Source organism: Balaenoptera physalus (genome assembly GCF_965194825.1).
Source record: "Balaenoptera physalus genome assembly, chromosome: 8".
Taxonomy (NCBI): domain Eukaryota; kingdom Metazoa; phylum Chordata; class Mammalia; order Artiodactyla; family Balaenopteridae; genus Balaenoptera; species Balaenoptera physalus.
Window position 1 is genome coordinate 44,258,349 of NC_138887.1, and position 12,519 is coordinate 44,270,867.

General features: G+C 33.2%; 1 protein-coding gene across 1 annotated transcript in view; it reads right to left on the minus strand.

Annotated features, from left to right (window-relative positions):
- SEMA3A (semaphorin 3A) overlaps positions 1-12,519 on the minus strand; it is a 252,291-nt gene that overhangs the window by 172,546 nt on the left and 67,226 nt on the right. The window contains exon 4 of the mRNA XM_082472478.1: positions 1,355-1,474. Within this exon, the coding sequence (XP_082328604.1) occupies positions 1,355-1,474 (120 nt within the window). The remainder of the gene's footprint in view (positions 1-1,354; positions 1,475-12,519) is intronic.

Here is a 12,519-nt window from a genome sequence, read left to right on the forward strand (position 1 = left end):
AGGGAGAGATTTATCCAGAAGTTACTGAAAAGTTTAGTATGCAAAGTCTCCAGGACTGTGTGCAGGAAATTATTCCTAATTTCATCAATATGAAACAAGTAATTTAAGTGGAACTGCCCTTCCTTAAAGTTAATTTTTACTTAAAACTCTTGGGTATGTCAGCAAGAACAGTATGCATACTTGTAAAGGAAGGAAGAAGGATGCAGTGGGAGAAGAGGCTGATGAGGGCAAATGTCTACGCCGGTGAGACCTTGGTAAAGGGTTTTTATCTTCCCAGGATCATCAGGAAAGTCATAATAATTGTGTTCAGTCTAGAAACCACATAGCCTCGAAGGTGTCTTCTTATACAAAGAAGGCACAACACAAACTGTTTTGATTTCTAAGTCTTTGGGTTGAAAGAAAATATTTGTAACACTTTTGTACCCCTTAAGAAAATATAGAGAAAGGCTCTAGAGTTTAAGTTATAAAGAAGTGGCTAACATGTAAATTATATTTTATCTTTAGGATTCCAGAAATATTCTGGGAACAAATTCTTTATCTGTTGAGTATTTCTGAATTCCAGTTTGAAAGAAAACTCTGTCACAAGTGATTTTCTCACCACATGAAAATCTTCTTCTTCTTGTTCTTCTTAGGATTTTGTGCCAAAAATTATAAAAGGGCTTATAATTTAAGGCTATTGATAAATCCAATTCATGGAACTGCTTTCCTACTAGTTAACTTTTCCTTTAAATACATCCCTAATTGCAAGTTGTACTTAAATTTACCTAACTTTAATTTCCTCACTAAATTTTCTCACCAAAACATCTTGTAGAAGTAACAGACAAATAAACTTTTTCCTTTTTTATACTGACAAAATAATAGCCCAAAATATAAAAGCAAAGCCTAGCTAAGCAAGAACATAAATGTGAGTAATTTAGGTCAAACGTGAGATCAGATAACTGTGCACATGTATGGCATCCTTTCTTAATCCCTGGGCAGAAGAAAACAACTGCGGTGGCAGACACTTCTGGCTAAGGATGGAAATGGAGGGGAAAGCTGGCAATATACAAATGAAGGAGAAAACAGTACACATTCAGCCTGCTGACATCTGCTGCACATGCAAAATGGATTGGACTCCGTAATCCAGAGCGAAAGCAAATGCTTTCTTCCTTCCTTCCTCCTGTTCCACAGTTATTGTTGAGTGATGGTCTCATTCTTTTTGCATTCACAGATTAAAATTAATAACAGCATCTGAATTCGAAGTAGGTCCCACTGAATAGCAACCAGAAGCTAAATGAACTGAAGAAATTAGTAATGAAGCATTTGAATAGGACGGGGTCATGGACAAACACCATTTTTTAAAAGCCAGCTTTACCTCAGGATGATGTCCAATTTCAATGTAGGTGCAAATTGGATGAAAAGCCCCCGTTCCACAGGCGTACAAGTGAGTCTGATTATAAGCCTTAAGCACCTTGATGAAATTAGCACATTCTTTCTGTAAAACAAAAGGAAAACCAGTGAGTTTTAGTGGTCAGCATGGCTGAAGTATCCTCTAGGGTGCTGCTAGGCATGTTTGAACAGATTTCTTTTGTGTCCTTTCACATCATTTTTAGGGCTTATTATTCTATTGTTTGCTCACATTATTACATGAAATACAGAAGGTGTTCGCTTGCATTATTACATGAAATATAGAAGTTCTTATTTTTGGGGGGGTAAAATATAATATTCTCTTTAATGTTTTTATTAAAACTATAATTTATTTATACAAAAGTGGAATAAAGTTATAGATAACCGATTATCATATGTGACTTTTCTAGAAATGAGGGAAACAGCAAATTATATGGTTAATTAATGAATTATTTAAATCATAACAATGGTGAAAATTTCAAAAGTCAGCTCTGAGTTTAATTTTGGAAAAGTAAATCAAAAATAAAAGGTAATACAACCTTCTATTAAATATGAATTTGAAACATCATTAGTAACTCATAATGATGGGTGACTGACTTCGAACTTCAGTAGTGCTGCTTACTAGTGAGCTTTACAGACCCTAAGAAGACAAAACCACCTTCTCTTGAAAAAGTCGTTTAACCCCCAAAGACAATTTGGGTATAAGATGAGATAGAGAAGGTGTTAGAGTCTGGAATGTCTATAGGCTGAAAGGTCTTTATTAGAGTGGCTATAATAAATATTTTCATGCAGTTCACGTATATCCTAAACCCATACGTGGATCCCCCAGGTAAAAAACAGCTACTTATAAGAGGGAATTATAGTCATATTTTATTATTATTTACAGAAGTTTAGACATTCCTGCCATTTTATTACCCAAATAAAATGTCACCTAAGAGATAAATAGACAGAGCTCTTTATATTTTTTCTATATACTCTATTATATCTGTAGATCCTGTGAAAGAAAATGTAAAACAAATAGGAATCTTAGCCTTTTGTTCCTGTTAAGGAAAGATTTAGGGGAAAAAATCAGACAGTCAAAATATAAACTAGATAATTTTATTGCCAAAGAAATCCAGAGCAGAAAAGACATAATTTTTGCCAACTATTTTTAAATAGATGAGTCCATATCAATACTGTAAAAATAAAACAATGAAAAGAGAAATTCAAACTATCAAAATATTTTCAAATAAAATGTTATGGTCTATTAACTATACAGAAAATCTTAAAAATTAAATACATATAAGTAGAAAATATGAGTTTGTCATGGAATATACAACACTCATTTTTTAATATCCAATTGAGTATTCATATGGTAAATAATAATTACATTGAAAATTATTGTTATTGATCATAGACTTTCTTATACACATAGTTTTATGTTTTTGCCTATTAAACATTTATAAATAAGAGCCAAATATGTAACTAAAAATGCAGATAAAGATCAAAAGCAGACTATAGTGCAAGTAATGCTGGCAAACATAACAGTGGTTGGGTTTGTCCTTGCGCCTCTAAGTGTGTAACACTCCCAAAGTCACTCTCTACAACATGTGACTCTTCAAGTGAAAGCTCAGAATACATTTAGACTTATGTAGTCAGTTGGTGTTTATAACTGAGGTGTTACAATTATTTAAGTACATTTCCACATGACACTTGTATTCTGTGATTGTAGCTGATGATTTTGGTATTAACTTTATTGCCTCCATAAAATAAAGAGCAGACCAAATCTGAGAAGAGTAATTGTTATTTAAATTCAAATACTTGCTTTCCATCATCACTGATTTTTCTAGGATGACATCTGAGGATGACCTATAAACATATCATCCCAAAGGTGAATTAGATCTTTTAAGGAAAAATATGAAACTTGCCAGTTACGACTCCTCATGCTTTCTTATCATATGCTGAGTAGTTTAGGGGAGTAACTAAAATACGCATCTAATTTCTCCCACTGTTTTACTACTTAGATCCTGAATCCTTCTTTTGTCTGCCAAGGCATTATAACATAAAAAATTAAGCACTGAAATCAACTGATTTTGCAAGTTTCTATGAAGAAAAATTTCCTAGCTTAAAGAGTACATGCATCTTATCCATGTACCACTCTGAACACGGTACATCTTAGACATAACCTTAGATAAGCTCAGATATAACCTAACTTCCAAGACTTTTAGTCAGAAACTCCCCATTCTGTAGCAGTTTCTCCTTCCCCAAGAGGATAGGGCATGGATTCTTGGGCAGAGGAAAGAGGCTATGGACAGGGAAACATCTGATAAACTCATTTACAAATAAGACATTCATGAGTCTTACCCAAAGGACTTACCTTGTACTCTTAAGAAAATGCAGTCCTTCGGAAATAAGTCATTTTCAGGAAAATGTTTTATGGCACCTCTTTCTTTGAAACATGTAGGTGGTCACATACTCTGCTTTTACATAAAGACAGCTATCCATGACTGTGGACTCAATATTATAGCATTCAAGATTATAAACAACCAGTTCCAGCACCATATGTTGAAATTAAGAAACTGGATGTGTACACACATATTGGTAAGCAAACGAATATTCTAATAAAGAGTAGTGGCACACCCAGATGGATGTATTGTTCATTTTAGAAAAGAACAGGGTTTTAGTTTGCCCACAGTCATACCCATAAAGATATGCAGGCAATTTAAAATACAAACCCAGTTTCTCTAATCTCACTACTAACACCTAAGGGCATACTAGAAATTTGAGAATTTATTTTATTGCAGTTCTCTGAAATAAAGGAAAAAAAAGGAAGGAAATATTTCATGAGCACAGATACTTGTGCATACAAATGAAGGCTATGTCACTTCCACAACTGTTATGAATTCTAAGATCATAGAATCTGTGGGTTCTTATCTCATAGACTGGGTAACTGATTAGCAATAATTATTGACTGAAAAATTCTCAGGATTCTTGAGAACTATGGAATTGAGCCACAGTGAATATCCTAATTTTATTTTGTTCTCTATTAACTGTCAAAGAAGCACCACTCTAATATGACAACTATTCCTCTACAGAGCTGCTGGAAAAAATCACAGGACTATAGTTGTGAAACCTGGCAAAGGGTTCTACTGAGAACGTTGATAAGGATTCTATCTGTCCTACAAAGCAGCTAGACTCAGCCTACTGGCCTGAGGCCTGGAATGATTTTCCCAGTGAACTTTCCCAGGTGGCAGCAGGTTGTACTGTCTCCGTGCCTGGGGGCTAGCTCAACATTATTTTGAAGTGAAGGTTGATGCAAATAGAATGGAGAGAAATTTCTGGGGTTTAGAGAGTATGTTAAGACACTTGAACTGAAACAAAGAAATTGAATGAAATACTTTCAAAATTGGTTTAAAATAGCTGCAAGGAAACTCATCAATAACAACATAGGAAGAAACACTGAATTAAAAGAACTGCACAGAGAAGAACCCAAAACTTGAAAGAGACATTGTGAGTAATGACTGTTCTTTAAATAGAAAACCTATATAAAAGAGTATCAATCCCTGTCATTCATTTGCCTTCATTCTCCAGCTTGTTGCTGCCAAGGTTTTTGAGTGTTCCAAACGGGATATTCATTTTATTTGGAAGCAGCCTGGACATTCCTCTAAAAAAAAAAGGAAGCATGGCAGAAAAAGGAAACTCACTTCACACATTTCTGCTCTAGGGAGACAGAAGAAGAGTGTTTCTGACCTTTTCTTGAACCATGATGATTCTTAAAACTCAGAATGTAATGTACTTTTTGGCATTCAACTACTGCACTGCTTTGCTCAGCACTGGTGGATTTACAACATAATAAAGAGAATGTAATCAGTTCAAAATGAATTCATTTTTCAAACCTGGATCCTTTTTGGAATTTAAGTTGATACACATAGACAAGTTTAGCCACGAGTTGGCTTCCCAAGAGCCAGGCAGCCATACTGACCTCTTATTTTACTGAAATGTACTCCAGAACAACAGCATTATAAATTGTTAACTTAGCCTAGTAGTAAAAGTAAAGGCAGTTATAAACCAGCAAACCCAAGGCCACACCTGAGGAGCAATGATTCATCATCCTTAGTGACAAACCATTTACACTTATTTTTTAAGAGTTTCTAGTGCCTTCAGGTCAAATGTAGAGAGGAATTACACACAGAGATATTAGCCTGGAAAAATAACTTAGAAAGAAAATGTCTACCCCCAGAAAAAGATATAGAAGCCAAATGCACAGTGATTCAAAAACAAACATTACAAATATGCAGCACTGATTAGACTGTGTTACAAAGACTTTTCCCGGACAGTTACAAAAATAAAGTCCATCCATCTGTCAAAACAACTGCTCCATGCATGAAAATTAAAACAGAACAGAGGTGTTTTTAACTAACCTCCGATAATTACACTTTCTATAAAAGAATGTAATTTACCTCCAATTCCAATTACCTCCTTGCATGTTCTTAAATTATGGATGGAGCAGTGAAATTTTACTCTAAATAAAAGAAGAGAAAAGAGGAGAGAAGGCTGTGAAGACGAACAATCTATATTTAAATATAATCAGTTCATGATTAAATCAAACAACTTGTTCTAGTTCAAATATAAATCAGCTCAACATTAATGGATATAGTACAACGTTGCCTCAGGTCAGTGAACATTCATTTAAAAAGGAAAAAAGTCTCTATCCCATCAGCAATTTATGTTGAAATATTTTAATGTATAATGTAGCAGCTGGGAAAGCAAAGGAAGCCTTTTCCTATCATGGTGGGTGGATACATTTCTGCATGAAAATCCATTAATAAGCTTAATTCCTGAAGTTAATCTGTTGACTTTCTTCTTCTCTGGTCAATTTATTTGGCAAGCTGGCTGAATACGAGAATCTTCGTGCCAAAGCAGTAATCCATGAGATTGTTCCCGTCAATCACTTCATCCCTCTCTGTATTTAAGCTGTCCCATGCTTACCTAGCAATAATGTTTTGTCTTTTTTTCTTTTAACACTGTGCTATTACAGCTGTGATCAGATCAGCCATAATCATGTCTTCCTAATACCTCAGCATTCACTAAAGGATGTTAGAAATCTCTTCTTCAAAGAGGCGTGCCTAATAGAACTAAGACTTAACTGTGTCCTATCTATAGTCTTAGCCATCTAATGTTGAATTTGTGACTTGGAACTTTTTAATATCCACCTGATGAAATAGTGAGTAGCCTGTTCTGTCCATCTGGGGAGACATTTTCCCCTTCCTTTTTAAGAAGAATGATGGCATAATCAAACCAATGGACCTTTCCACTTCAATGTTTTGTTTTGTTTTGATTTCAGAGAATTTTTTTAAACATACTGATTCAACTAGGACAACTAAGATGGCATAACTTCATGGCTAGTTATTTAAGTATCTGAGTCTATTCATATTAATTGAACTATATCATCTTCAAATCCATGACAATTAGAAAAGAAATTTTAACTTGGTTTCAATGATGTGATAGACTAAATGAAGACTCCTGCCCAAGGATACCAAAACATTTTACTTAAATGCTCATTTCAATTAAGCATCCCATTTGACTGGTTTTTCACCTCTGGATTGACTATCTGTTTTGAAGTTCTAGAAATACTGATTAAGATTCTATAAACATTTTTTTTTCAAATTACTTGAAACCTTCAAACTTGGTCAAAATTATATGCCTAAGCACTACAGACCATGGTATTAGCAAAAGTTAGCCAATGTGATTCTCTTCTACTATTTAAAGGAGCTTTGAGCAATTTCACTTTGAAATGTCATATGGACCAGAGAAGCTGACAATGTCTACTTTTGGCTTATATTTTATTTTACATTGTGCTATCGATCTAATTAATTATTACATTTGTACCACTCACTGGAGTTATTTGATTGTGGGTGGTCCATACAATATGTACTTGGCATAACCTTTCTTCATCTCATATTCAAATGAATGCAAACAATTGTATATGCGAAACCAACCTGAATATTTTTTCCTGCCAAACCAGAACTATTAAGTAGTCAAAAACATTACTCTGATTTCAATGACATTCTGTGGTTTCCAATATTATGCAAGGTTGTTGAATACTTAGTGTTCATGCCTTAAAGCAACTAAGTCAATGCTTTACACCAAGTAGGTAGATTTACAATCTAAAGAGATTTATTGTGGATAGAATTAGTTGGGCAAGGTTGTTGAATACTTAGTGTTCATGCCTTAAAGCAACTAAGTCAATGGTTTACACCAAGTAGGTAGATTTACAATCTAAAGAGATTTATTGTGGATAGAATTAGTTGGCATATTAATTCTAACATATATGCATTTATCATGAATGAATTTAATACTCAAATAAGGGAGATGAATTGCATCTTTAATCGTATATGAGATATAGCTTTAAGGAAGGAGAAAAAAAAATGAAATCCAGATTTTAGAGGAATGCTTTTTTAAAATTCATATATACCTCTTTTCTACCCTCTGCCTTGTCTAATATCAAAAGTAAAAAAATTTTGGTTGAAGTCCTTAATGTCCAAAGTACTAAATGCTATTATATAATTAATTAATAATATAAAATGTTCTCTTAACATATATTCTAATAAATGGAGGCTCTTTAACCATTTACAATAATCCATTTAGACATACACTCCATATTTATAATATATGTGGATTACACACACATTTATATGTATATATATTATGTATACACATATTAATTTTAGAAATAATTTCTGAATACAGTTAAAAGTTTAAACTTTAGAATTTAAAAATTTGTTTATATTTATTAATATTTAATGAAAATGTTACTTATTCTTAGGTATGTATTTACATTTGAAAAGGTATTCTTGAAGAATTTAAGAAAAACATAGAATAAAAGTAATAAAATCAAAATGATAAAATAGAAATACCACGAAGGTAGTTACCTATACTAATCTGATGCTTTAAAAGTCAGTCAGACATGGGTTAGAATTATTAAAGCATCATTTTCCATTTGCTATGTGACTACAAGAAAGTTATTTAGGACTTCTGAGCCTCAGTTTCTTCAACTAAAATTGGTATTAATGACATATCTGTGTAAAGTACATAGTATGATGCCTAGCACTTATTAACGGAAGAGTAACATCTTATTCTTTAAATAATCAATCATCCATTGGTTGGAATATTTTCACGTCTGCTTAACTCTCACGCCATTCCACACACTGTTCCATGACTTGGGCAAGAAGTATATGATGAATTGTTCATTTCTTCTTAAGTACAGTTAAAAGAGGTTAAGCCCATAATTGGTGGTAATGAGAGGTGGATTTAATAAAATTGGTTTTGAATATTAATCTGTGCTCATTCCTGTTACAAAGGCGAGTTATATTTTGTTCATTAGAATTTTCATAAAATTCCAGTCCTCCAACAGTAAGGACTACAAATTATAAACTTATAATCACTCTTTTTATCAAAGTGGTAGATGGTATGAATCATTGTCACAGTCAAACAGCAAATATAGCAATTGTTTCTCAATAGCTGTGGCAGAATTGTGGTGTGTCACTTAGGTAAGCTGGAACTACATCCTTTGAAAGGAAATGTGTATCTTATAACCAAAAAGGAGTCACATAAATGAGTTAATAAAATAAATGATTTAGAATAATACCTAGTATACACAGTAAGCTTCAAGAGATGTTAGCTATCATTATTACTAGTATTCTTTGAATATTGAATTTAAACTGTTATCAGTTTGCCTGTTATTTACCTCCAAGCAGAAATAAACATACACACATGAATGCACTTGAAAATTTATGCTCATTTCTGTGACATTTAATAAGAAGTCTTTCACTTGCTTTCATCAGGAATCAATTGTCTATATACCTAAAGTATCATCAAATTTCATCATGGAATCATACTTAAAAATGAATAAAGTGACCACAGTCTTTCATTTGTGAGGTCATCTAGGATGCCCACAAAAACTTATAATCAATATTACCAAGAACAGTAAAGGGTCTATGATTCTGCTCTACTTGTAAGATAACCAGCTACCCTGACACAGTTTTGCAAATGCTGGCAGAAGATATACAGCTCCTGAATCAGAGATAAATGACTTTATTATTTACAGAAATATCAGTAGTCAAAGTATCAGCATTTCTCATACCGGTTACCCAAGCTCCAATTCCCACTGGGCAGTGAGAAGAGGGCCAAGTGACACCTGCACATGCAGTGAGGTGCATTACAGCAGAGGAACTCTGGGTTGAGGGAACCTGAACATTTTATAGTAGGCATAAGCATCCTGGCCATTACATTTTGAGGAAGATGTTATGTTCATTGTACTTGCAGGTGAGCATAACTGCCCTTTGCTCTGAGGGAGACACTGTCTCTATTTCTCAAGGTTATTTGAAAAGTAGCCTTTTGCTTAAGAGTGCCTCTGTTCATCAGATGTGCAGAAGTGTGAGAGATCAATGAAAAATTATCTCCCAACAATTAAACAACAGGGTTTTGAGATTTAATGAAACCTTATGATTTTTATAGAATCAGAAGGTAATTCTAATTATCCATTCAGAGTTTTAACATGCCTTGAAGTCCCTAAAATAAAATTTAAAAAATTAAGTTGATGTCAACTTTGACCTTTGAAAAAGTAAATGAAATTCAAGGACTAACATGCATTTTAGACTGTACTGCAACTTCAGATGAATGTGTAGCTTCAAATTCTCAGTTGCATTCACTTGGCAAAAATTAGTGTTGTTGAGGTCCTGCAATTTGAGTCATGATAAATTTGACAGACATGTAATAATATATCATATGTTAAAAATGAATAACTAAGGACAAAAATATAAAAATAAATCTCTCAAGAACTGCAAAAATGTCCCAAAATTCAGGTGCATGATACTGCACTTTGAAATGTATCCAACAATAGCAATTTTATGAGAATCTGGGTTTTTTTCTTCATCTCAGATGGTTGAAATTTTGATTTCCAACGATGTTCAAAATATTTCTAATAGTCATACGGTTGCCATTTGGTTTTACTGAAACTTAGTACAAAGAGAGATGGTTTAGTAGGATAAACAAAGAAGATTCAGAGAGCTATTGATTCAAAACAGATTCTTTTACCAGCTTAGCATGTATTCAGTTTTCATTTGCAAAACAGGGTCAAGGAAGTTAATCCCTCAATAGAAATGTTATTGTGAATACAAAGTGGATTTTAAGCACCAGAAAAATATCAAAAATAAAAGTAAATGCGGCTAATAGCAGTCAGAATAGAGATATCTGGATTGCATTTATGTCCTTATTGAGGGTATCTGTACAATAATATATATCATGTAATTTTTTTTTTTAATTACAACTCTCAAGTAACAACAATGGAAAAGTTCATGAGCATTTCACTCCTGTAATATAAAAATATCATAACAATGTAAATGTTTAGAACTTACAACACTAAGAAAAGAAGGCAATGGTAGTACATATATCCTGCATATTCACTTCTGGAAAAAAATAAGTTTAGACTAATCTTATTGTCAGAAATGCCACTATCAGCAGCCTAAGGCACGTTCGTATTCTCTCTCTCTTTTTCTCTCCATCTATGTATATATGAAGAAAGAGAGAGACTATACATGTCTTAGGCTGTAGATTCCCTCTTACCACCAACACCTTTTATTGTGGACTAGCTGCTCAAATCCCAGCAGCTGATTTAATATATATGTATGATGCAAAACTGAGCTGTGAGAAATGATGGTTTGTATCTTCCCAGCTGCCTGGGAGAGTGGGGAATACTTTCTGTATAATGCTACACTTAGTGACACAGGAACTCTGTAGGTTCAATCAAGTGGCATATCCTGACTTGCCGGGTGGCTGTACCATGTTGACCATCTTAACCGGACTTAAAAATGACCTACTCTCAAGATACATAAAAATAACCAGTGTCTTTGTCCTGCTTTTCCTGTTGTATTCTTGCATCTGAATCTAATACCAACAAGACAGCACTTCCTCCAGGATGGTTTGTTTAAAGGAGATTTACTTCCAGAGGACATTTAGAGAAAACACTAAAACCAGTAGGAAAAGGGTAAACTTGGGCTCTAGAAACCACGGAGAGCACTCAAGAAGGTTGTTAGTTTACTTTTCTATAAATGTTCAGGTCAGTTCCTATTTTGGTTACAATTCTATCTTGAAGTCCTGATGGCTGCAAAAACCACTCAAGGCCTCATTCATGTGGTTTTGAGCATCACAAGAGGTCTTTGAAAGGAATTATTGTCCATCAGTCACAGCTGACTATTATTTACTCAAGATACAGTGCAGAATTTCCTTCAAACTGTCCATGTGTCACTTCACAAATATGGTGTTGAATGAAAATTTTAAAAAACCAAAAAACCAAAAACCTCTTTACCCTTAATCTTTCTTTTTAAGTGGTTATTTAAGACATTTTTGGTAAAAATACTAATTCTATTTTTTATGTTTGTCAAGGAAGAAATGTTACAATCCCAATAAATCACTATTTGCTATTTTCTAAAATCATATATTAAGAAAGAAAAAAAAATGCATCTGTATGTTAAAGTCCAAACATAACCAATAAATGCCATGTATCCTATTTAAATTAGTTATGTAAATTGAGATACATAAGTGAGGTCTCCTGAAAAGTAAAATAAATTTTAATAAAATGCATTCCAAATGCACAAAATGTATTTTGCATAACAGTCAATGAAAAGCAATATTAAAGGAATAAGATGAGTTACCAGAAAAATAGTACAAAATATATTTTATTATTTAAATATACTTTAGTGTTTGGTGTTTAGTGTTAAGAGCTAAAGGAAAAATACATTTTTCTTTGAACTAAAATATATGGAAATTGTTGTGTTTTCCCTTCATTAAATAAGTGTTAACAAAGAAAAATAAAAATTCGCCATGACTGAATTGATTTAACGTAGAATGTAGAGGAATAACAAAAGCATGAGGTTACATTAATTAGCTGGCTTAAGATCTGTATGACTAATATTGCCATACTGTTAAACTTTGAAAAATTTACATCTTTTAATGCACACATAATTACCTATTTCTAACATAATATATGACATAATTTATAAGTTTGCAGAATCCTCATTACAAGATATTATGAAATAATCAGGTGCCATTAATACCCTGTATCAGACTTGGCAAACACCGTATGTTTTAGCTCTT